At 48.5% G+C, this 25,947-nt stretch overlaps 2 protein-coding genes and 1 non-coding gene across 7 annotated transcripts in view; 1 reads left to right on the plus strand and 2 right to left on the minus strand.

The window, feature by feature from the left end:
- TRRAP (transformation/transcription domain associated protein) overlaps positions 1-7,744 on the minus strand; it is a 71,426-nt gene extending 63,682 nt beyond the window's left edge. Inside the window, exons 1-13 of one of the 5 annotated variants that reach the window (XM_065850467.2) lie at positions 7,610-7,744; positions 7,063-7,130; positions 6,371-6,521; positions 5,975-6,024; positions 5,467-5,577; positions 4,839-4,943; positions 4,086-4,169; positions 3,338-3,394; positions 2,564-2,689; positions 2,158-2,235; positions 1,854-1,942; positions 1,128-1,224; positions 678-816 (exon numbers count right to left, since the gene is read on the minus strand). In XM_065850467.2, coding sequence (XP_065706539.2) covers positions 678-816; positions 1,128-1,224; positions 1,854-1,942; positions 2,158-2,235; positions 2,564-2,689; positions 3,338-3,394; positions 4,086-4,169; positions 4,839-4,943; positions 5,467-5,577; positions 5,975-6,024; positions 6,371-6,470 — 1,036 coding nt within the window. In that variant the 5' untranslated portion in view covers positions 6,471-6,521; positions 7,063-7,130; positions 7,610-7,744. Of the gene's footprint in view, positions 1-677; positions 817-1,127; positions 1,225-1,853; positions 1,943-2,157; positions 2,236-2,563; positions 2,690-3,337; positions 3,395-4,085; positions 4,170-4,838; positions 4,944-5,466; positions 5,578-5,974; positions 6,025-6,370; positions 6,522-7,062; positions 7,340-7,399; positions 7,478-7,609 lie in introns of those variants that run through there. The other 4 variants (XM_065850466.2, XM_065850470.2, XM_065850472.2 and 1 more) reach the window with 4 other exon arrangements.
- LOC136108951 (small nucleolar RNA ZL1) lies at positions 6,102-6,239 on the minus strand. The gene has a single exon (XR_010652439.2). It is a non-coding gene; the product is annotated as a small nucleolar RNA ZL1 (small nucleolar RNA).
- A 38-nt stretch (positions 7,745-7,782) lies between the features above and the next one.
- Positions 7,783-18,224, plus strand: TMEM130 (transmembrane protein 130). The gene is made up of 8 exons (XM_065850476.2): positions 7,783-8,394; positions 11,464-11,754; positions 12,322-12,490; positions 13,022-13,191; positions 13,810-13,894; positions 15,780-15,982; positions 16,824-16,936; positions 17,653-18,224. The coding sequence occupies exons 1-8, from the start codon at positions 8,340-8,342 to the stop codon at positions 17,827-17,829; spliced, it is 1,263 nt and encodes a 420-aa protein (XP_065706548.2). The 5' UTR covers positions 7,783-8,339; the 3' UTR covers positions 17,830-18,224.
- Positions 18,225-25,947: the final 7,723 nt, after the last annotated feature.

The following is a 25,947-nucleotide window of genomic DNA, read 5'->3' on the forward strand; positions in this document are numbered from 1 at the left end:
AGAACAAGTAAGCTGATCTCTTCAGAAAAATGGCCAAGAAACAGCTTTCCACGCGACCACAATACTAAATTCCAGAGCTAGGAAACACGCTATTGTTTTTGTCATCTAATACCTCCAAGTCATCACACTGCCCCATAACTACTGTTAGCTGAAGGTAAAGAAAGGGACCACGTGGGAAAGATGAAGATAGAAGTAAATATTTTACAATGTACACTCGTCTTCAATCTTGCAATTCTGCCACGGCAGAACACATCCACCAAACCCAGCTAATTCCGGCAGAACAAAGAGAGCTTTCCTCTGCCAGAGGTGAGTATCACGAGCTGAATCAAACACATAGCATCGGGTTTTGACAGAATCACTTCCATTCAGGTTAACAGACTGGTATTTTAAAGTACAACTGCAGGCACAATTACAAACCAACATGAATATTGATGAACAACTGGTAATTACTTGGAACAACAGATACTTGGCAAGTTAGAAACGCCACTTGCTCAGTACATCATCTTAATCAGACTATTAACGAAAAAGAAAAAAGGCAAAACAAAAATCACATCCACTCTCAAAATAATCAGAAGTATGTAAGTTCAAAACGACTAGTAAGCAATGTGTCTCTTAAATCCACAGAGGCAGCTGAAATCTCTCCAATTTCCAGCTACGTTTTCAGAAGCAGTACTCACGGCTCCTCAGGTCTGTCGTCAGGATGTGCTTGGCGGCGATCAGCAGCTCCTTGCGGAGGTGTGCCGTTTCCGCCGGGCAGTTGGACAGCAGCTGCAACATGCCTTTTACCATTTGCTGAGAATATTTAGCCACCAGCTCCTATCACCAAAAAAAATAACACCAATACAACTACTATGACACTATTTTTAAGCTTTGCTTTACACTTGCAAAATAACATTCAATTAAAATTCTCTCGTTTCTCTTCAAGAAGTCTAATCGTAAAAACAAAACACCAGAGCCGTTCCCTAGAAGCCATGGGCAACAGAACACTTGCGGCAGGACAGAGCGCAGCCCCATCTCCAGCTCTGCTGCACCAACACCCCCCTCCAACCCCCGGCCCCCCAGGCGTTTCCCTGCCAGGAGCGACCAGAGAGCTGCTGCACTAACCAAGCAACAAAAACGTAACCTACCTGGTAAATTCTTATGATGTAAGCCAAAAAAGACAACGTTTTAATTTGAGCAGCAATAAAATCGGCATACAGTTCCTTGTTATAAAGTTTATGTTGCCTGAAATTAAATTGAACACTGGTTATGATTTTTTTCCTCCTCTTTAATACCTTAGTTCAGAAAATTCACAGATGTCTCAAATCACATCATCTTGTGGTGAGGGTCTTGTTCGTTAGGCAATAAAATCATCAGGGGAGAGACCATTTTCTATAAGCTCTCTGCCATTCTAACTCTCAGCATCTCATGCTTTAAGCAGAAATGCACAACCCTGGCACAGCCATACAATCTTCAGCTTTCTACAGAGAGCCAATGCATCAGCACCAGCATCTTATCATTAGCATCCACCATTTTACTTGTTCATATCCTCTGGGCAGACAGGGCAGGACAGGATGTGTCTCTGCTGCCCGCTCAGCACCACTTGCTGCTCCTCAGAACACCCCATCTACTGCACAGCTCCAGATCTGATCCCTGACATATAAGGGACATATTTAGATTTGCCAATTACTTCACCTACAAAACTTTGGCAATTTCGAGTCAAATAATCATTGCTACTTTCGAGATTAACAGCAGTAACGCTAGAAGAAAGAAAAATCACAGGACTTCAGACAAAAACATTTGGGGAAATATTGAAGAGCAGGTTTAAGTAGTTTATCCCAAATATCATCAAAATACTGTTCAAACGTTCTCACCTCGCTTGAGCAGAAACCTGGATTATAATAGTGTTCATAATCAAGGGCACAAATTCAGCAACTACATTATGAATGTTCAGTTTGTAGAGCTAAAAAAAAACCAGAAGAGTGTTATTAGAGAACTCTGGCTGTCACACTCACAACTTACTGGAGAGCTGATCGGAAAACATGAAGAAATCTCAGCAGTTTTAGACCACGTTTTAAATCTCAAAAATACACTACATCCGTTTTTACTAATAAGTTAGCCAGCAGAAGGTACACAAGCTGTTCAGTAATACAGAGTATTTACATGCAAAGTACTAACCTGATACATAAGAACAACAATAATAGGGAGCTCAGCCAAGACCTTCAGAGATAAAGATCCTCTGGGAATTATAGAATGCTGAAAGAAAGAGTGCAGGTTTTATAAACAGTTTGATTATTAACCCAAAAAAGTATTTGAAATACATTTTTAAAGAAACTGCTCATTTTAATAGCAATATATTTAGTCATAAAAACATTTTAAAAGCACAAAACCATTTGGTATTCTATGGAATAAAAGTTCCGTAATTACAGCTGCATAGAAAGTATCTGAAAAGTTTCAATAAGCTGCCACAAATACATCTTTATAAGAAAAACAGCAAAAAGAAAGCCTATTACCTTTACCTGCCCTTACGAGTGGGGTACAGTGATACAGACGGTCTCACGGTTAGAGCAGATCGAATACTCACTGTTCTCGTTTCACTGTCTTCTCGCTCGGGATTTACTTTCACCACGATTGTTGTAATCATGCCAACCATTTCAGGAGTAGGAACAGTGTTCTCCGGGATCACCTGAGGATTCTCAAAATACCGATTCTACAAGCAAAGAGTAGAAGAAAAATATAATCATGCTAGTGATAGTCAAAAGGTCATTTATCTCATTACAATTCCTCCGTATTATTTTTCCCCATAACTTACTGCAGACACCTTTCTTCCCTGCACAGGCATGTACACTGCAGCATCTGGCAGGACCACACACAGGTCCCGCAAGCGTCCGCTCCTGCTACAGCACGAAGCAGAAAAGCATCCCCACCCAAGGTGCTGCTTCTGCCGAAGAAACCCAGCCAGCCACTGTCTGCCAGCGGGAAGAGCAGGAACGGCCTCCGCAGAAAGCAAGCACACCGAACCCCGTCCCTGGAACGCGCGCCACCTCACCTTCCCTCAGAAAAGGAAAGCACCGGGCTACCTGGACACCACTGCACTCAACCGACTGCTGCTTTGTTCTTCCAGCTTACCTCGGTTTCCTCGCACCAGTAATACTGTGCTAGAAACAGCTTTTCTAGTTCAAAATCTAAATTTCTCCAGTTTAGATGGATTTTTGTTAAATATTTTAATGAAAATTATATTTAGTTTGTATCACTAGATACAAAAGTAATTATGTTAATATCTTTTGGAGTTAAAATTAAGAAATACAAACTAGTTTTCTGACTATAACAAGGGCCATTTAAGAAATAAAAAGCTTACCACTACTTTTGGAAGTTCCTTGTAAATCTGTTTCACAAAGTCCAAAAAATGATGGATCTAGGAAAAAGTGGGTTTACCATAAAGATCAAAAAATCACCATTTTAGAATCTCAGTATTAGCAATACAATTACACCAAAGCTTTAGTCAACAATACAGTCTATTGTTCATTATATTTAAGAATAATCTGAAAGTGTTCTCCTATTTCCTTTGGTTTTGCCAATATAATTTAAACTGCACTCAGACAGAACATGATTTACCTATTGTAGCTTCAGTACAGTATTATTAGAAAAAATTACTATAAGTCAACTAAGTATTCCTAGAAGAAAACCAAGGAAATAAAACAACAGAATAAAAGTACTCCTTCATGAGTCTCGGGAGAGAAGCAGGGGGGGCAGACAATCATAACATTCCTTTTTCAGGATCTTCCCTTCACAAACTAAAAAGGCATCAGTTCTCTTCTATGGGGTTTTACTCCTTAGTCTAATCATACTGCCCATAAACACTCAGAGCAAAAACAACCGGGCTTTAACAGTTTGGTCTCTTCCTGGGGTGCCAGCACTACACAATTCTCTTTTTAAAATTACTTTAAGGTTAAAAAAATAAATAGTAACACATGGTTACCACAACAGTTCAACCAACATAAAAGGACAGCAGGAAAAAAACAACCAACCAAGCACCCCTCTTGAACAAAATAATTCTGAAGAGCACGCGAGTAAGTTCTGTAACACACAGAAAGATGATGACCTACTTCTTGAGTGATTGCTGGTCGGAACTGTTTGTGCAATTCAATGATAATTCTTAAGCAAATCAGTACATTTTCTTCATTCTCCGTCTAAAAAAAAGAGAATCTTTATAGCCTACTGCAGCATTCTTCAACTACTCCACAGGTACTTCCATACAATTATACTCATCTCAGAACCTACAAGTACCCCATTGATGTGAATTTGCATGAGCAAGATGTCTTTCCTTGAATATAACTTCACCTTGCAGCCTTAAGAGCATGGCTAAAATTAAATCCACCCCATCGGATCAAAAACCAGAAGCTCCAACCACTCTGCACTATCAGGCCCGTTCCTGCTGCCCCACAGACAGACACGCGTGGGGCTGTTCACTCACTGAGGCACCTCCACCAGAGCAGGCTGTTTTCCGTGGCCTTTGAATGACAATGTTTTCAATTCCAAGCAAGAAACCAAAGCAAGTTTCTAGACTACGGCATGTGTGCTCAGGTAAGGCGGAAAAGCGTTCATGAACGAACCCTCGTCTAGCGGGAGAACAGCTCCCTGCGTTTGTCAAATCCAAGTTTCTAAAGGGCAGAGGAGAACACGCAGAAAACCTGCGGGTAAGATATCACCGTGGGGAGGCCTAACCAGAATGAAAGCTGGCAGCCTTGCTCCAGGAGCACAGCTCGCTAAGATCCTCACCCCGGCAATTTCTGGAGATGAAGAAAGATGAGGAAAATCTTTCTGAAAATTCAAAACAGTTTCAAGAGAAAAAAAGATACCTCTAGAAATCGAAACATCACAGACAGGATATTTTTGGTATGAAGGCGAAGATGCTCGTTTGTTGGTATTCTGTGAATTATTTCAAGCACCAGTTTTCGGAGTTGCTGGGAAAACAAAACAAAACTTAAAGCTACAACAGAATTTTTTTAAAGGCCACAAAAATCAACATTTGGTTGCAACATTTTTTCAGCCTAATACTTCTGCACACTTAGAAAAAGCCATTTTAAACCATGTAGACGTAAAAATACATAATGCTTCCTACTACCCACATATGTGAATCAGGCAAATGTAACAACTGAAAAATGAAAGTTATCAGATTTTGAAGAACTCAATTTTAGTATTTCGTGACATAGACAAGTCAGCAATTTGCAATAGCGTGTCATATTGCAGTGAGAAAGCCAATCCTGTTGCACCTAGTTTTTCCTCATTTTCCACAGAAGCCTAGATTCGCCAAGTTTATTAGCAACTTCTTCAGGAACTGGACTTTCTCAATTTTACTCCAAATGACAGACCTACTTTTAACAACAAAGTCTAGAGGTAAATCAGTTCATCAGGTAAACCAAGTGCTTCGGTGAATGAGTAGTCTGGTGCGCACACCGCAAACGCCAAGAGAGGCTCCGCGGTTACCTGTGCCGGCTTCTCCTGCAGGAACTGGACTTCTCCGTCCTGCAGAAAGGTGAGAAACCTGGGGATGATGTGCTCCAGGAACGTGGAATACTGAGGGGACGACGTCACATTCTAGTTATGGAAAAAAAGGGGGGAGACATTAATAGACGTTACATAGATTATATTAATTTACATTCAAAGCCATTATTAAACATTTTCAGTAACTTTTTAATCAATTCAGTGATTATGTACCTGCTGACACACTACAGATCACCATTAGTGAAACAAATTAAAGGGAATATAAATTAGCCTCTTTCACCCAGTCGTAACAGACTGTAATATGATTTTTTCTATTTCAACAGTCGCCTCACACAGAACACAAAACCGGCATGACATACGGCTACCTTAAATGGGAAACAGAAAAAAACAACGCACACACAGCCCTGCAGACGTTCCTGAACTCTTCGGAAGGTTGGGATTTTTGGTGGGGTTTTGTTGTTTGCAGGTTTTAAAATTTTATTTTATTTACCTCAAAATTCTCACTGACTTCTTGCATCATTTTCAACTTCGTTTCATCAGCTGAAAATGGAAATTCAGGCAAAAAAATTAAGCGCAAAACTACATCATGAAGAAAAATACCAGGCTCATTGACCAAAGAAGCAATCAGATCTTATCAGTTTAGCTATCACCGCCCAATTACAAGGCACACAACTCACAACCAACCGTCACACACCTGCACACACACACCTCACTCACTTTGGCTCTGCAAGTATTTCTCATCATTTTGCTTCTTCAAAAAATTAAAACTCAAACGAAATTTAAACTGGATTCAACACACATTTATCAACTGTCTAAACAATACCACTATGTTTGTGAAACAAATTCTTGAAGAACTGTAACTTTCAGTAGAAAAAAAGTGTCTTACGTGTATTGACATCCGTAAGAGCAGCAACAAACTGAAGGTATTTTTTCATCAAAGTGGTTTGGTCCACCACCGTAGGCCCTTGTGCTGAAACAAATGCCATCTTGGAGGAAGAAGAATCGGCCTTCAGTACATAAAATCAAGACCAACACACCTACCAAAACCAAAAGTATTTGTCAGTTCACACAGGTGGTTAAGAGCAGCTATCACATCACCTACATCCTACATCCACCCTTGATGTAATGGACACCCATAGATACAAGTGGTTCCTGGGCTCTTCACAGCACAGTGTAAACATGGCCATGTTACGTCTGTTTGGTTTCTCCCAGGAGCAGCAGCAGGCTCAGGGATGCTCGGGGATGCTCCCAGCACCGCACACCTGTGATCCTGTCTTCCTACTCAGCCGGTCCCAAACTTACAGCCACCCCTACCCGCCCCCCAGCAGGACTCGGGGTCCTGCGCCACGAGCTGCCTTCCCCCTTCTACAGAAACCTGAAATCAAACTCGGCTTGGAAGACGGCAGCCCCTCTGCTCCCCTCTCCTCCCCTCTCCTCCCCTCTCCTCCCCTCGGCGCCCTCCTGCCAGCGCTGCCGCACAATCCGCTCCAGCCGGGCCGGGCCGGGCCGCCCTTCCGGCGTCCCCGCGATCAGCAGCCCCGCTGCCCCGCTGCCCCCCGGCTGCCCCGCTCCCCTCACCTTCCGCCGGTCGCTCCCCGCTCCCAGGCCGCCGTCACGCCGGCCCCATTCCCGCCGAGCCGCCCGCCCTGTGGACACAGGCACCGCCAAGGGCCGTGAGGCCGGTTCCCGCCGTTCCTCAGCCCCCGAGCTCCGCCCGAGGCCCGGGGCCTGCGAGCGCCGCGCTGGGCTGGGCTGCCGTTCCGGCCCCTTCCCCACCGCCGCACGCCGGTTCCGCCCTCAGGCTGCGCCGGGCCGGGCCTCGCCTCCCGCCGCCTCGCTTCACCCGCACACCCCGGCTTGGGCGCCACCGAAACGCCCCTACTGCTGCTGCCACTGCCACCCCGGCGCTCCTCACCCCCGGCTCCCGGGCCCGGCGGCCCTGGCCCCCGAGCTCCTCCTTTGTTGCTCCGGAGGCCGGCGGCAGCGCATGGGCGCAACGGAAGCGCCCGAGCCCAGTTCCGGCCGCCTCCTCCCGCGCATCCCTCGGGCGGCGGGGCGCGCTCAGGCCCGCGGGTTCCCTCAGCGCGGCCCGGAGCCCCGGACACCCCTGCCCTGCCCTGCCCACCTGGGAAGGCGCCTGCCAGCTCCCGCTGCCGCCGGGCCGCACCGCCTGAGCCGAGGCTGGCCAGCCCCGGCGCTCCCTCAGCCCCGGCGCTCTGCTACCGCAGCGGCCGCCGGGCGCGATGCCGCTGGCAGCGGGCGGGAGCTCCCCGGGCAGGCGCGGCTCTGCCGGTCCCCGCGGCGGGCCCGGGCCCCTTCCGCCGCGGACCCGCCCCGCCCCGCTGCGGCCTGGCGGCGCCCGGAGAGCGGCGAGAAGCGGATCCGCCGCGCCGGGGAATCGGGAGCAAAGCCGGTAGGGGGGGCTCATCCCTCAGAAAAAAACCGACACACCACAGCAGTAAGAACAGGCTTCGAATAAGTACCTTAAAATGAAATTAAATTAATTAAAAAAAAAGGGAAAGTATTGCGTTCGTGCGAGCCGCACCGAACCGGGGTCCCAGCTCTTCCCCAAACGCCCCCCGCTCCGCAGGCGGGCAGTGTTTGTGCTTGGTACTTATTATTCTTTTCAATCCCCGCGGCTCTGCAGCCGCCCCTTGCACTGGAACACAACCGCAGGAACGTCCCCCGGAGCGGCTGGTTGGGCGCTGCCGCGGGGGAGCGTCCCGGGGCCGGGCGGAGGTGCCGCAGTCCCGCGGGCGCGCTCGGGGGCAGCGCCGGCCCAGCGCAGCCAGAGCCGGCCCAGCCCCGACCCCCGGCCCGGCCCGGCCGTACCTGCCCGTGCCCCCGGCCCGAGCATGCTGCCGCTGACCTGCCTGCTGCTGCTGCTCGGCCGCGCCGCCCCGGCGGCAGGTAAGGGGCCCCGGTGTGCGCAGTCCCCGCCGCGGGGGGGTGCGGGAGGGGCGGCGGGCGAGGGGCAGATCGCAGCCCTGAGCGGCTTGACCTGCGGGGACGGTGGGAGTGCCCTGCCGAGACCTGCGAGCCGTGACACGGGATGGAGACGGCTCGGGCACCGTCTCCTCCCCAGGCTCCATTCTCAGGCGCTGCAACCTCGGCGCAGGCAGGGAAGCGGGCGCATCCCGCGGAGCCAGGGCTCGGCTCCGCATTTCTAACCGGAAAGCTGCAGTTCTGCTTCCCCCGCTGGCCGGGTGCAGTGGCTCACAAGGCACCCGGGCAGCCTCTGTGCCCCGCTACAGCACCCTCCCTGAGCTGCACTCTGCAAAGAGGGGTTGGAAAGGCAGAAGAAATCCCAGAATTTGATTAAATGCTTATAAACATCTCATAAATATCTGCGGAATCTTATAAATAGCTCAAGGGTGGGTGTCAAGAGGATGGGACCAGACTCTTTCCAGTGGTGCCCAACAATAGGATGAGGGGCAATGGGAACAGACAGAAGCACAGCAGGTTCCATCTAAACATGGGAGAAACTTCTTTACTTTGGGGGTGCCAGAGCTCTAGAACAGGCTGCCCAGAGACATTGCGGAGTTTCCTTCTCTGGAGACATTCAAAACGCACCTGGACGCATCACCTACTCTGGGTGAACCTGCTAAAGCAGGTGGGTTGGACCAGATGATCTCCAGAGGTCCCTTCCAACCCCAACCGTTTTGTGATTCTGTGAAATGTCTTGCTCCTCCAGTGGCTCGCTGGCTGACCTTGGGTTAGCCACTTAATCTCTAACTGCTGCAGCTATTGGGCTTCAATAGGGCCCTGTTTGGAAAGCACCGAGATAACCTCCAAGGAGAAGTGCTAGATAAGCGTGAGGTAGCTGGCTGTTTTTTCCCCAAGTTCTGCTGAAACAAAGTGGAGCATAGCCTGAATCTTCTACAGACCCGAAACCTCTCTATGACATTATAGCAAATCACAAGCATTTCTCTAACTCAAAAGTCTGAACTCAGGGCCATTCCTTCTGCTGTGGAACAGGAACAGTGAAGTTTTTGCTCAGACAGTAACATTACTGTCATTTCTCACAGTCCTTTTGCATCCCGATTTGCTCAGCACCTCTGATTTGTTGAATTAATTGTGGGCACGAAGTAGATGTTTCGAGTTCTCCTTCCACCCCATCCCAAGCCGGTGGGTGCAGGAAAGGCAGCAGAGGGGTGAGCTGAGCCCAGCGCTCCCTCCACATGACAGGTCATGGATGAGTGAGAAATGCGGTTTATTAAGCTCAAAGATTCAGGTTAGCAATGTGGAAGAGAGGAGAAGGAAGGTCACCGGCATGAGAGCTCCGCAGCTCTGCTGCTGTGCCCAGCACTGCCCCGCTGCTCCCATGCGGAGCGCTGGGGCAGGGAGGGAGCGTGCTGCACGCGGGGGGCAAACCACCAGATCCTGTTGCCAGCTCTTCCCCAGTTCACAGCTTTCAGCAGTTACTGCCTTTCCTTTGGGTTTGGCTTTGTTTGTTTTTAACATACGCAGGTCATTTAATCTTGTTGCGCTGTTATTTTTTGGAAAAATTGAACGTGTGCTTTCCGTAAGACCCACCCTCATTCACAGTCTGCCTGTTGCAGTGGTTGTAAGAGCTGAAGGGAGTAGCTTCTGTAAACAGGCAGGGAAGATAACGTGAGCGATCCGAGCAGCAAGGACGGTTCAGTGTCACAGGCCCTGTCCAGTCTGGCCTTGAATGTCTCCAGGGATGGGGCATCCACCGCCTCCCTGGGCAACCTGGGCCAGGGTTTCACCACCCTCACTGTAAAAATTTCTTTCTTCTATCTAGTCTGAATCCACCCTTTTCTGGCTTAAAAGCATTACTTCTTGTCTTACTGCAACAAGGCCTCCTAAAATGTCTGTCCCCATCTTTCTTGTAAGTAATGAAAGGGTGCAACAAGGTCTCCCCAAAGCCTTCTCCAGGCTGAACAACCCCACTCTCTCAGCCTGTGCTCACAGGAAAGCGTTCCATCCCTCTGATCGTTCTTGTGGCCTCCTGTGGCCCTTCCCCAACAGGTCCATGTCTGTCCTGTACTGAGGACCCCACAGATGGACACAGGACTCCAGGTGGGGTCTCGCCAGAGTGGAGCAGAGGGGCAGAATCACCTCCCTTGACCTGCCGGCCACGCTCCTTTTGATGTCACCCAAGATACGATTTGCCTCCTGGGCTGCAAGCGCACATTGCTGGCTCATGCCCAGTTTTTCATCCCCCGGTACCCACAAGTCCATCTCTGCAGGGCTGCTCCCAACCTCTGAATCCCCAGCCTGTATTCATACCCGGGGCTGCCCTGACCCAGGTGCAGGACCTTGCACTTGGCCTTGTTGAACCTCATGAGGTTCACATGGACCCACTTCTCCAGCTTGTCCAGGCCCCGCTGGATGGCAACTGCTCTGCCACTAGAGCATGGTACAAGTGTCATTTACACTGGGATTTCTGGTCCTTACTTGGAAGAGAAAGTCAATGGTGGAGCACAGAGAAGCAGCAGCTGGCACTGAGGTTTTCTTGTTTAGTCAGGAGGAAGGTTGGGGCGACTCATGGGTCAACAGGGCTGACAAAGGAATCTGTTGCATGAAATCTTACTGGAGTTTGAAAGTTCACTGCTCTAGGGCAGAGATAAGAGCTGAGCTGGACCTTCTTCCAGCAGCTGGCAGTTCAGACTGTGTCAGACCACCAGTGACACAACCTGCAGCTGGTGCCCACAAAACCTCACCAAAGTCTGTGTGAGGGTCTAGTCTGAAGCTCCCTCCTACTATTAACATTTCTAGGACCCAGTCTAACATGTTGTTTAATGCTACTTGTTTAAACTCATATATAGATGCAACAGTTTCCGCTCCAGGTTTTTGAATGGTAGAAGAAATAAGGTGGTAGAGCCTCTGTGGGGATGTCATTGTGAGTCGCATAACGGCAGCTGACCAGTTAAAACGTGGAAATAAAAAAATAAAAAATGCCATACAATGAGGTTTGTTCATTTTGTTCTGTTTTCCCTCTGATTTCCACAGGGGAGTATGGTCTGGAAATAACCAACAACAGTCCCATCACAACAGGAGCTCAAGCTACTGTTCACGCCAGCCTAAGTGTGAAGAATGACAGCGTCACGTCAGATTTGTATCACTTTAACTGGATTTATGCTCCTCTGATTCTGATCCAGAAATCCGAGCAGCAGTTTAACTCCGTGATTAAAGTGACTGGTGAATTTCCTGGGACTTTTCCTGTATCTGTCTGGGTGACTCATAGAAACTGTTGGTTATGTCAACCAGTTGCTAGAAATGTCACCGTGCTTCAGATTACAGGTAAAATGGCTTTACAACTTCTGTGTCTTCAGGAATTCAGTATACATCTAGACACTTGCTGCCTTTGCATCAGAAAAATGAAAGCCAGGCATCAGTATGGCTTTTGCCACCAGAGTTTGATTCGTGTGGCGCTTTGATTTAAAATGGTTTTGGCTGGCACTGCGCTCAGTGGGCCGTGCTGTACCCTACCTGCATCCAGGAGCCGAGGGCGATCCTGCCCATGCTCTCCTGCCTCGGTCACTTAGAGAAACTGAACCAGAAAGCAGATGCGTCGGCAGCTGCAGTTGACACACCAGCATTGTTCAGTGATGCCCAGACTCCTAACACAATGCTGCTCATACTGCTTCCCAGCATTTTTGGCGCTAAGGTTAGGATGACCGGCAGCAGTGGTCACTTACTGATGTTCCCTGTTGCACGACAGAGCAAGAGCTCAGGCCACCAGCACAACAGGGCCGTTACATTTTCTTTTCAAGTTCTGACTGAGTGCACTGAAATAGCAGGAGAAGTCATGTCTGCATTTCCAAATATTGCTAAATGCTAAATTTTTTCCGCTTTGTTATTTCACAGAATTTGTCACAGGGAATCTGACCATTGCCCAGATAGAAGACAGTAGACTTACCACGCGTGGTTCCAGTTCCTCCGCGGGGGCTGTGACCCGGATTTCCTTCTGTCTTCATGACCCAAGTCATTTCTTCAAGGCAGCATCATTTGTCTACAACTGGGATTTTGGAGATGGGTAGGTGTGGTTACTTTATTTGCTTTAACGAATATTCAGGATGGCTCCAATTCAGACACTCATCTAGAGGAAAATCCTGATCAAATCAAAGGAAAGCACACACCTTTGTGAGCTGGTACCCTCAGCTTAGCAGCCAGGTGAGCTACGGAAACCTTGGCACAAGCCACCGCGCACTCACAAAAAGGTGATATTTTAAAGACCTACATTTCTTCTTTAAGTCCATGTGTAGGTGTATTACTGTGTGCGCAATGAGCTGAACTGAATGAACTGGGAGAAGTAACTGTAAATTGTTATTTTAAAATGTCATTATTTCATCATTTACTCTGAGTCTTATCCCGGTTGTAGTTGTATTGGTAGTGCCGCAGACATTAACGCTCACTGTCATGGACACAGAGTAGAATTAGAACCACAGCCGACTGTAGCATTGTGCATAAAGAAAATATGTCAGAGCTTGTTCCGTTTAAAATCAGAAATACACGAGGACCCAGTAAAAGGCAATTTTGACTCTAAATGTTTCCACGTTGCACACAGAGTTTATCAGATCACCAAGGAACCCTTTGTCTACTATAACGGCTCTAGCGCGGGGAACCGCACGGTGCACCTGAAAGTCATCGCCGAATGGGAGCAGATGGGAAGCGTCCTACACGAAAGAGAAACGGTGCAGAAAACCGGAGATTTCACCACTGCTCTGGAGCTGTCCGGTAATTATAGAACATTTTACATGCTCAAAACAGAACTATGTACAGATACAATCCAGCCTTCATGTGACCGTACAACCTCAGTGTTGCTTTGCACACAAGAACTAGTCAACATTATTCAATGAAAAGCTTCCATTACAAAGTGGACTTTTCACTGTTCTAATACAGGAATAATAAAATCTTCTGGTTCTTTTTCATTTACCAAAAGTTTAACAATCTTTTGTAAAAGTCTCACACTTAAAACTTAGAGTAAAATGTTTAGTGTAACTCACAGGGGATTTGTTTAATTAATGCCAGCTACCCCTAAAAAATAGATTAGTTAAAATAAGCATCAGGAAAGTCTCAGTGGTTTGGTCAGCTTCAGGAGTAAATAAACACATAAATAAAACTGTAAATTATTAATAAAGTAGTTGAATATATACTAAAAAGAAATCACAGATCATTCAGAAAACTTACAACAACTTTACCGGTAGGTTTCCTTTTGGGTATGAAGTGAGTATTACTATCTGTGCAACTGATGGACCTGGAATGGGCAAAGCGCATTAAAACAAACCTTGACTGGCAAAGCGGTGAATTTGCAGAGTACCCATGGAGTGTGACCTGCTCTCCTTGTTCCCTCAGATGCTGTGAGAAGCGTTAATGTAGTGGGCTCCAGAGAGACCCACGTCATGGAAAACTTGAGTTTGTCTCTTCACATCAACGGCACGTAAGTAGCAAACACAACTTCTTTCCCCAAAAAGCATTGTCTATATAAGTGGATTTCCCCCATTGTTTCCTTAAACTAGCCAGTTGCACCCACAGAACTGCTTCCTAAAACAGAAACAAAAACTCCTTTGAACAAAATGCTGTTGAATATTGCATTTTCCTGACTTGAAATACCGTGAACTCCAAGACCCTGAAAGAGCCCACGTCTTTACAGCAAAGCAGAATCCTCATACGTGAAGCCAATCTTCGTTTTAGATCTGTGTAAAGAGAATGCTAAAAGATAAACAGCCAGAGGAAGAGAGTGGGGGAAAAAATCAGTTTAAAACTTCCCTTTCAGTTTTTGTCCTTGACCGATCTCCCCGCCATTAAACCGTACCCGGAGTCCTGTGGCACAGCAGCCTGGACTGGCAAATGGGAGTGATGGCCTTAGGGAATAATTCTGGCAAGGTTAAGCTTGCCACAAGATGAATGAGACAGAGACGCTCCATGCAGTGGGGATTACGGGAACACAGGAGAGTCAGGAGCACCTCGATCTCAGCACCAGCTCTCTCAAGCTGCCATATTTAGAGCAGACCAGAGGTTTTTGTACGGCAGAAGGATTTGAAATACCATTGAAACTCTCAGGGAAGCTCCTTCACCACAAAAGCTCCATGACCACAGAAGTCATTTATTCTGCAGAAGAGTAACCCTTTTGTGTTCTGCTCCTCGGAGATGCTTAGGTTAATGCCAAATTAACAAAAAAGGAGAAGAGAGCAGGGCCGTTGGTAGGGATGCAGCACCCAGGACACAGCTGTTTGCCAAAGGCAATAATGGTCCCCGCAGACAGAGCAGCGGGTTTGTGTTCAGAAGTGAACGGCCCATTGGCAGCAGGGGAAACTGGAGCTGTGGAGGTGGCGTAGCAGAAAATATGAACAGCCAGAACCATTCTGGGTAAACCCGAGATCCTGAAAGCAGGCTTGGACTTAGGATGGACAACGTTTGCCAGCCCTCCCCTCCCAGCCCCAGGACTGGGACTCATGCAATGGGAGTTTGTGACAGAGAAGCAGTGACAAAGGCTGGAGAGATGGGTCGTCAAAAACAAAGCTAGAAAATGAGCTAAACATGTAAACGTGCTGCTTTCGTTAGCAGAGAAGGTCCTAAAGAGATAAGGAACAAAATACTAATAAGATGGGATAAAAAAAGCCCTACCTGTTGTCAGAACCAAAGTCCATAGTGCCGAAGGTGAGTCAGGGAAGAATCAGAACAGGGCCCTGAAAATGTAAATAAAAGGCACAAAGCAGACGTGGTGAGAAGCCAGGCAGTCACCAAGTGGAGTGCACCTGGATTGCTTGACAGCAGATAAAAACCTCTTTGTTATTGTAAGGGAGTAAGTGCTGTGATCCCTGCGATTTATTTACCTTTTCCAGCCATTAGTCCATTGTACCGAGCTCATCTTACATTCTTCCCTGTTTCGCTTGTGGGTTTTTTTAATCAGAAAAGTCTTGGGTGTTCTCCAGTAGCATGGACAGTGGTTTCTTCTGTGTGAGAAGAGCAAAGGAGAAACAACCTATACTCCCTTGGAAGTGCAGAAAGGAAAGACGTGCTTTACCTGTGCTGGAGGGGGACCGCGGGGTTTTCTGCACCCACTGGCCTGCTGTGACCCACGCTTGGCTCTCACCTGAACAGCTTGCTCCTATAGAAGCACCACAGAGAGCTTCTTGAACCCACAAATGCTACAAAGCAAACAATTGCGCAGTTAATTACATCGCTATTTGTATTTAGGTTAACTTCATTATTTTCAAATTATTATGCTATTTTTACCAAGTGGTTCATCAGCTTTTAGCTGAAATTTTTGCAAAGTTTTCACTGTTTTGGGGTTTTTTTAATTTTTGCTCTTGCAATTCCAGCCCTCCGCTGGCCTTGTGCTGGCTGATAAAAGCCGAGTGCATCCCCCTGGACGGGGAGAAATGCCATCTCGTGGTGGTGAACGGCTCCTGCTACAACCTCAGCCACACGTTCAGCTACGCCGGGCAGTATTGCCTCAGCGTGCGAGTGGAGAACGGCGCGACCGTGCTGCAGACCTACCACCCGATCCGAGTGCGGCCGGCAGGTGAGGGGCAGCTCGTCTGAGCAGCGTGGGCACCTCCGCCGGTCAGGGAACCCAGCTCTGGATTAACCAGCCTGCAGATGAGGTTTCTGGAATCTGGAATAGATCTCTAAAAGCATAGGAAGAAGAGAGAGGAGAGCCTATAACGTGCCTACTGTAAGCTCCGAGCTCCCTGCATCCTGCTGAACCCTCAGTCTCAAGAGCACCTTGAAGCAAATGAGTTTCCTGGGAAGGCTGAGTTACTTAAATTACGTATTTTTCAGTTGAAATAGTCTGGCTCTTGTAGCTAGAGACGATAACTAGGAAAACACATACATCTGCAACGCTCCCTTAATTAAGCAGTCTCAATTCTTTTTGTTCATTTTAGTTATGTTTTTTTTAAGATCTTTTCTAGGCCTCCATTTCATCAGAGGTTCCCGTCCCCGCAGCCGGGTCCCGCTGGCTGTCCCTGCGTGCTCACGCGTCCCTCTGCGGGCCCTGGGCACGCTGAGGAAGCCGAGTGGCCAGTGGCGCAGTGAGCAGGGCACAGCCCGGCTGGGAACAGCATCTCACACCTCACTGTACAGACACCCTGGGCCGTCAGGGCTCACAGAAGTAACTGAGCAGGGGGTTTTATGCTGTTCAAGGGAAAAGAGGGGTAAAAAGGGAAAGACCCTCACAACCCCATATTCCCACTTCTGAGATTTCAGAAAGACGTGATCCGGGCTGAAAAATTGATTCCCTGTTACACACATGTCCCTTATTCTAAAAATACAAACACGTCTAAAACCTGATTTCCTTCTCGCCGTCGCCTCTTCTCAGCGTATTTTATCACCCCAGGAGTGTGCCTTGTGCTCTGTCCTAGGGATCCACCCGGCTCTCTTCGTCCTGCTCTGCATCGCTGCGGTTTCAGTCGTACTGGGGCTGGTGCTGTACACAACCTTTCGAAGTGCCACGCAACAGAAAGATCTCGTGGAGGTATTCGCTTTCTCTTACTTTGAGCCGGGATAGTAACGAGACACTTTCAGCCACGTCCCTTCCTTAATCCCCAAACAGAGCAGGGGGAGCATTTCCCTGGTGCATCTGATACAGTCCACGGAAAAATCTGAACAGCGCAGGCAAACACTTGAAGCAACACTCATGCTCTGGCTTGTTGGGAGAACTAGAACTGTAATTCAAGTTGCCAGGGCTACCGTGGGCTGCTTGTTAATGTTCCCAAGCAGGTGCTTGCACTGAAATATCGCTCCAGAGGATCTGTCTGGGAGTGCTTACGTGGAAGAATGGGGGATAGTGAGAGAGGACACAGGACAGTAAAAAGAGTGCGTGTGTTACCCAAAGCAGCTCAAAATTGTCACCTGACCCTACTATGTGACCTTTATCTCCATTTCTGCTGTAGCTTTCACTTGTTGTGTTACTGTATTTGTAATAAGCGTGAGCTCCTAAATCAAAAGGAGCTTTCATGGCCCTTGGAAAGCACCTCCTACACTTTCCATCGTGGCACAACGTGAATAACAGAGCTGTAAGAGACTGCCCGTGAGCCACGTGTGCAGGTGTGAACCAGCGGGCTGCTGGAAGCTGGGGACCGACCGAAACTGGCTGGAGACCAAGTGCCAGTTCTGGCCCAAAGTGTTGGTGCTGGACTCACTCGATCCAGCAGGACCTGAATTAAAACTGATCTCTTTGTTCTTTTCCAGGTAGCTGACTTTGATTTTTCTCCGCTGTCTGATAGAAACCTGTCTCCTCATTCGGAGTCAGGCTGTGGCCAAATATGCTGCAGATCATGTTTCCTTCAGTCATCTCAAGAAGCTGCCAGAGAGAGTCATGAACTTCTACTTGCTTTTTACAAGCCAGTCAAAACATACACGGTGTGAAGAACACAATTGCACCTTGGTTACACGAACCGCCACCTTCTCACTCACCGGGTTCGAAGTGCGTGAATGGTTTGGGTTTGCCCATGCAGTGAGGTTAAACACTTTGAGTCCAGCACCTGGGCGTTTCATCCACTGAACTAGAAGGGAGCAAGCCCTGAAACACAGTCAAAGTAGCTTTCTATTTTTAAATTATACGGGTGTATACATTTAGAGCTGTAAATGCAGCATTTTATTCTTATGAAAGTTGGTTTTATGTGCAGATTTGCTAAACTCACTACCTCTTGTAATTTCTCTGTTCCTTCTGCTGTCTGTTTTAAAGAAGAAAATGCTTAAGACAAACATACCTCTCTTTCCTATGTTAAAACAGTATTACTGGAAATGGAATTCACCCAAAATGCTGTTGCATGTGTATTTCTTCTAAAGGGAACTGCCATGTCCAGGCTGGGCTGTGTTCCGACTGTGAGAGGTACACCTGTGGTCTGTGGGGAGGAAGGAAGGAATCCTCTGGTCATTCTTCACACAGACGGCTCCCCCTCATTTAGGTGAGCACTTCTGCCCAGCTCTTTGTTACCCTGGTAAGTGGAACCACAGGTTAGGCTGGAATGTGTGTCCCCTCAGCCTACAAAGGCACAAGAAAGATCACCAAGAAGTGACACAAATTACTGTGAGACTGTACCGTATGAACTGCAGTCAGGTCCTTGCCCTTAGTCCTCGACTTTCTGCAGGATAAAGCCTCATTCAGAATTAAACCTTCTGCTCCAGAAGCTTTGGGCCTTTTCCTGTCTCTGCTGCCCCTTGCTTGCTCCTCAGTTTGCTGTGTCCCCCTCTGCTCTATGGGAAGAGGGCACAGGTAGGATAATTCCTCCCTGCCACTAAGACATTTTCAGAATCACCAGTCTCGGTGTAACCATGCGGCACTTATCGCTGAGCAGGAGGCTGTTCCTCAGGTCTGGGTTTATGCCAGCAGGCCCCAAAGAGGCCAAGGAGCAAACAGCTGCCCTGAAATCTGAACGTTTGGCCTCTGAAGATGATTTGTACACATCTTGCCCAGATGTACAGGCCAACGACACTGGCCGGTGTCCACAGGAGGTCAGGCTTGTGCCAGGAACACGGCGAGACCTGTGATTTCCAGCAGCCTCAGCCTCTCATCTGCCCCAAGGGAGAACCTGTCCAGCTCCTCGGTATCGACCTTGATTTAGATGTCTCTTTCCATTTCCTTTTTCCTTGCTAACATGTATCCAGTGGTCTGTTGCTGTATAAGCTCAGCAAACAACAACCAAACATGTTTTAAAAATATATTTTGGAAAGGATGGCAAACATAAGCAAGCATTTTTGATATATGTTCAGTGGCCAAAAACCTTCCTAGCTGCACATATTCGTTCGGATCAGCTTGCAAGCCTAAAACAATACAAAAAAAAAAATGCAAGGCAATGCAATGGCTGATTTCTGTGGGGTTTTGTGTGTGCGGTTCTTTGCTTCTGTAAATACATCAGCAACAAAAGGGGGCTAAGAAGACCCTCCACCCTCTGGGGGGTGCGGGGAGGACACGGTGACGGAGGCCGAGGGGAAGGCCGAGGTACTAAACGCCTTCCTTGCCTCAGTCTTTAACAGTAAAGCCAGTTGTGCTCCAAGTGCACGCACCCCTGAGCCGGAAGACAGGGACGGGGAGCAGAATGAAGCCCCAATAATCCGCCGTGCTCTCCCCAGTACATCCGAGCTGAAATACAGCTCGCCATGCCAAACCTGGCTAAAGTGGATATCAAACCCTCATCAAAAAAAGAGGGACATGGAGTTAGTGATATGAAAGACAAGCCTAAGAAAATCCCCAGTTTCCTAATGACAAATCCAGAGCGAGTGTCCTTCAGAACAATATTGGCTCTTATTCCCGTCCTAAAACGAACAACGGATGGCAAAGGAGACAGTGACTCAGAAGGGTAGAAAAGAGCAAGTGCTGCAAAGTGGAAAGCCACCACTATCAAATAGTGGGTTATTCAAGAGCAGATAGAAAAGAACAGAGGTTAGAAAGACACCTTAGGAAAAAATAAGCACTGGTGAAAGCACACCTAAAAGGGCCTGTCAAAAACCAAATTAACTAAGAAAATTTAAACACCCTTAACAAATTGAGGGATAAGTATGAGAAATATTCACATTAACATGTTCCTGAATCCAATATGAAAGTGCTTCCTGCACAAAAGACTGATCTGTGGGTTCAATAAATGCCTCTGAAATTGAAGACAAAAGGTAATTGAGCAGTTCAGGATATAGCAAGGGGATTAGTGGGACGTAACAAGGATCAGCGGGAGGATTCATTTTGTTAACCTTAGAAATCAATGACCTGGAAAAAGGAACGTTCAGCAAAACGATGGAACCCACTGATTCAAAACAAGAGCCCAGTGAGTGCAGAGCCAAAGGGCGATTAAATTCGGGTGATAAGCAAGAGCGCGAGCAGATAAGAAGTTCATGCAATGAGAATTATTTACAAGGAAATGCACTTGAGGACAAAAACGTTCTGGAAAGACATAGTATAAAAACACATGGTAAAGCAAAAGAACTCCTGCTGGTTTGCATTTTGTCATACACGCAATGGTACCAGTTTGTGGAGCAGATGTAGGGACAAATTAGCCTTTTATCTGAAGAGCAGAGCATAAGGCCCAGTGGCTGAATGGGTCAAGGCTGAATTCTTCCATCTCTGGAAAGCAGATTACACAGCCCAAGCTGTGACACAGTTTGAATTCGCTAGACCTCTATTGCATTTGCTGGATGCTGTAGGAATGGGAATTGTTTCAGCAAGAGGAAGGTGAAGAACTTCGTATTTAAATGCTCAGCATCATTATTAGATAATCAGCCAACAGTCCACCTTGATTTTGGAGAGTCAGCGCCAGTTTCCGCGGGAACCGCAGTGCTACCCTGCAGCGTCACGGATGAGTTTAGATCCCGAGGTCTCGGCTCTGAGCGCACTGGGCACTACGAACGTGGAGTTTTAAATCGCAGCCGCCAACGTGGGGAATGCAGAAGTTCCAAAGCTTCTCTGAGCTCTGGATCTGCTCATCCAGTGTGCCCGACCCCTACAGCAGGGTGCGTAGGGACGGCAGTGGCAGCGCAGGGCGGGTTTATACAAAATACCATAGCGTAGCACAACGACTGACACAGCAGCAAATGATGCTAGGGCACTGGTGGAAAACCACCCCAAGCAAATACACTTCTAAGGCACTTACTCACAGCAGTCCTGGGAGCCAGGGAAGTGATATTATCGCCATTCGCAGGAGGCGAAAGGAGCCACACAGAGATAGGGAGCTTGCTCGAGCACAGGCAGCTGTGGATGCCTGCATAAAATTCAAGATTCAAAAGATTAAATAGCCATGCAGACCACTGGCCCAATCTTGGTTCTTTTCGCAGCCCGTGGAGTGAAGCAAACCCTACATTCAGGTTGTCTTTCACATAAACCAACGCAAATATCAGGCCTACCTGCCGCAGCTGTAACAAGGAGCCCGGGCACAGCACCTGCGGCGCGGAGCTGCGGTTTGCGGGCAGCACAGCAGGTGTCTCCCGAAGCACGAGAACGCCGCAGCGTTTCCATCCCCAGGCTCTCGGGGGAGACGCTGCCAACACTCTCAGGCAGTATCTTTGTGCATGCCTCGCTGTGGCATCCAACTAAATGCACACCCAGATTCAATAAATGTGCATGTTATTCACAGCACAGGCCCCGCCGTTGTGGGTGCCGCCCCATGAGAAATGGCTCAGTGTCCATCACCCGCACAGCAACGCCGGCCCCGCGCCGGGTGAGCCCTGGATGCCGATGGATGGACAGACGGAGCAGGTTGTGCAGGCAGCAACGCTCCTGGGATAGAGCTTTCTGTACTTCATTCAATGCCCTGAACACGACAAAACCCCGTTCCATGGTCTCTTTCATCAGTGGGACGCGGTGCGAGCAGAAACTGGTGGGACGAGGCCCGTTCGTGTGAGTGGAAGCAGCACCATATTCCATAAAGGAGAGCAACTGGCAAGTTTGAATCTACAATGACCTATCTTCAACTAAGAAAAATGAAGAAGAAAGTAGCCCACGGTATAAAACACAACCGAGTGCAAGTGCTTCTGGAAACCACCTGGAGATCCCTGTTTCTTCAGCGGGAGGTCCCAGAAACAGGGAGGAAGAAGCAGCCACAAACAGGCACGTTCAGGTTTAACAGCTCTACACGCTCAGTCCTTCCTGGGGGTATAGATTAGGACTCTGCCATTTAAAGCATCTTTACAGCAACAACGTAGATACAAAATGAAAGCAGACCACAGCGATAAAAGCTTTCTTATCCCATTAACAGCATGGACTTAATAGGAAAAAAAAAAAGTGCCGCAGGTTTTTAATGTCTTTTCAATTTCCTATCCTTCATCTACTTTCACTATCTTCAAAGGGCTTATTTTAATATTTTGAATTAAATAATAATAATAAAAAAAGCTAAAAAATCCAAATGCACTCGATAATTAAGTAGCCATGCCCTTACTTTCATTCATGCAATCTTAAAAACTGACAGTTCTCCCATACTAATTAACTTCAAGTTTAATGGATTTCTCTCACTACCCTGAGCTATGTAACAAAACCACGTGTTCAGTTTGACAAAAACAAGCCCATATTGAGAGCGGCCGCCGATTCTGCTTCAGCAAAGCGCCGACGCGTTCCGGTGCGAACGGGAGCGGCGGCGCAGGAGCCCTGGGGCGCGGGTGCGGGGGAGGCGAGCGGCCCGCTCGGCACGCACCCCGTCCCGGGTCCCAGGGCGAGCACCGCGCCGAGGAGCCCCTGGCTGACGCAAAACCCGTTTCTTGGCCCACCGTCAGGCTTTTCCCACCTGCAGTGAATCCTGAGCGCTCTCTGGGCTCACAGCACCCTCAGCGCGGGCCGGTGCCCGTGCAGGAGCCACGAAGCAGATGTGTGTGCTGAGCATGTCCCGGCCGCTCTCAGAGCAGCTCCTGGCAAGCTGTGTATTTGCATGTTAACGTGTTCTATTGCATTTGCCACTGAAGTAAGGGGTATTCCCGTTATTAAGTAATCTATACACTTGTGAAGTTGATCAAGGTCACAAGAAAGTAAATTGGAATGAAAACATTTTGGGAAAACAGGAGAGCTGTTACCCAAGGCAGCGGCAGCGCCGATCCTGGGGAAGAGAGCTGAGTCGATGTGAGGCCCTGGGCCACCAGGGAGAGACCTGGATTTTGGTCACAGCTTGAGTTTTGAATCGGAATTTATTCCAGGTAGATCTACTTGTGATATTTTGAGTTCTTACTTGTGACTTTTTCCTTCTCCCTCGAACAGAAGTAGGATAGTAACGCTCCACCCTGTCAAACCACCGCAGGATTTCACTCACGGATGAAATGATTCGTACGCGGTAAGATGCGTGTGTCCCATCGCGGGCCACCTCCGCCATCTCCCACAGAGATCTCACCAGGCAGGAGCTGCATTCTGGGGCGTCCCTGAGACCGAGCCAGGCCAGGCGGCTCGGGTGGGGAGGGGAACTTTCAGAGGCAAGTGGAGGTACAAAGAGCCTTTACTTCAGCCAGGTCTTAGTCTGTTCTTCCTGTTTGCTTCTCTCCTTCCCCTTGACTTGGTAATAAGTAGCGGGGGAAACCTGCTTGCAGACATGAAGTATAATTACAGGTGAAGTATTGCATCTAGTTCTGTAGCAACGCCATCTTTTTTCGTAGTACAGCATGGGAAGAATCAGGTAAGCAGTGCATACATGTTTAATGAACAGGAGGACCCTCCGCTATTGCTAATGAAGCACAGAAGAAAAGACAGGACACGCAGTAGGGAAATACCATCCATTAAGTGCCTCCCTGGGGATCAAATGACCCCCAGAACTGAGAGACACCAGCTGCCTCCCGCATTTCAGCTGGTAGCAGCAGGACGCCTGTTTGTGAGGATTCGTGCTGCCTGTTCTCTGCTAGCGTGAGGTGCCACATAAATATTTTCTGACCTTTGCAGTAGACGCTATATTTTCTTTTTTTCCCTCCGCAGACCCGCAGCCTGATTTTGCTTTTTAAAGCCATTGATCCTGCTAGGAACGAGCAGAGGAGCAGCCCGGGAGCGTGCACAGGCCCAGGAGGCCAGCGTGTCCTGAACGCTTTCTGATCACGGCTTTGAATACATCGCTCCTCACAAGACTGCACGGCTCTTCCTGTAGAAACATACCTGCCTTTTGCTGAATACCTGTCACTGAAGATCAAAATGCTTTTGAAATATGTCCCCCAAGAAAAGCAAAAACATGAGAACTTAGGAATTCATTCATTTCCAAACTGATTAATCAAAGGCAGCTCTTTGATCAGTAAGGAAAGACCTCACTTCCAAAACAATGAGCGCTTTAATTGGGAACAATTACACCTCTGTGGGTGTATCACCCCTGAGGCACATGTTGGGCTCCCGTGGGGGTCAGGGCTGACCAGGACCCGCGCCACATCTCCTTCCATTGTGGCACCACCTGAACACTCAGCAGCTCCATCCATGTATTAACTGCTGCCTCCCTTCGCCTTGCCAGGGTGTGCACCTGCTGCCCCGAGCACACCGCGGCGCGTTCCTAATGCCCTTGTCCTGTCCCTGTCCCTGTCACACCGAGCACACCGCGGCGCGTTCCTAATGCCCTTGTCCCGTCCCTGTCCCTGTCACACCGAGCACACCACAGAGCGTTCCTAATGCCCTTGTCCTGTCCCTGTCCCTGTCACACCGAGCACACCGCAGAGCGTTCCTAATGCCCTTGTCCTGTCCCTGTCCTTGTCACACCGAGCACACCGCGGAGTGTCCCTAATGCCCTTGTCCTGTCCCTGTCCCTGTCACACCGAGCACACCACAGAGCGTTCCTAATCCCCTTGTCCTGTCCCTGTCCCTGTCACACCGAGCACACCACAGAGCGTTCCTAATGCCCTTGTCCTGTCCCTGTCACACCGAGCACACCACAGAGCGTTCCTAATTCCGTCAGCCACGTCCCTGGGCCGGCTGACACCAACTGCGCGGCTGGTTTGCGCCAGCCCTACAGATGCTGCCTGAACCAAAGCCACGCATCCTCACGCAAACCCGTTCTGCCAGCAAACAGAACGGGCAGCAGCCTCTGGCAGAGAAGCACGGAGGAGCATCTGGATCAATGGCATCTTCCATTGGCTCAGCTGGACCTCCGAAAGGGCAGCTGTCCAGGGCCTCACTGCACTTTCTGAATCACGGAAGATGCTTCACACAAAGGAATTCAGGGCGTCAGCTGACGTGCTGTCAGTTCGCACCCTGGTTTACTCGCAACTAATTGTTCACACAAGCTTACATAACCTTTCTGTTCTCTTCCCTCTCTCCCTACAACATCAGCTTCACTGTCAGTAATCCAGGCAATACAGTGTCCCCTGGGTACAGCGAACACGCAGAAATCCCCCAGCAAACCCTGGGTGTGCAGCCACTGTTCTGTTTATTACAGTAACACCTTGCAGCACCGGTCGGGCACATTCCCTCTGGGTCAGCCTGTGCCGACTGCTCCCCGTGTCCTTCTCCTCCTGGAGCCCCAAGCGTGTCTCAAGAGAAGCAGTTACCTGATGCAAAGGCCTTGGGAAATTCAGATGTCACTGGATATTCCCCTCCAGCAGCACCAACCACAATCCAGATCAGAAGTATCTCCGGTGGCAGCACCCTTGTTCCAGGGATGGTGCTGTGCAGCAGAGGGGCCATGGTGGCTGGCGCCAGAGCGAGCCTGGCCCGGCTGAGCGGGACCCGCCAGCTCACAGGGCTCAGCCATGGGATGTGCTGAACACTTCTGTCGAAATTCAGACTTGAAAACAGTTCATGAGTAGCACTACAAACTTAGTAGTTTTAGGCAATGAGTTTGTTTAACCAACCGCTTCAACAAGAGATATACAAAAGCTTTTTGAAATCTTCCCATATCCTAGAAATTGCTGTTTCTTCTGCGACATCCCAAATTCTGATGTATGCTGGGGCACATTCTCAGTGCTGTATGATTTCTGAAACAGATGGGGTTTGTTTGGTTCCAAAGCTCTTGAGTATGCCATTTTTAAACACAAACCCAGAAAACTTCCACCTAACGTATGCCACAAGGTTAACACAATTCCACAGCAGCTGGATACGTCTCCCTAACTGGCACA

This window comes from Patagioenas fasciata, chromosome 15 (genome assembly GCF_037038585.1).
Source record: "Patagioenas fasciata isolate bPatFas1 chromosome 15, bPatFas1.hap1, whole genome shotgun sequence".
NCBI lineage: Eukaryota > Metazoa > Chordata > Aves > Columbiformes > Columbidae > Patagioenas > Patagioenas fasciata.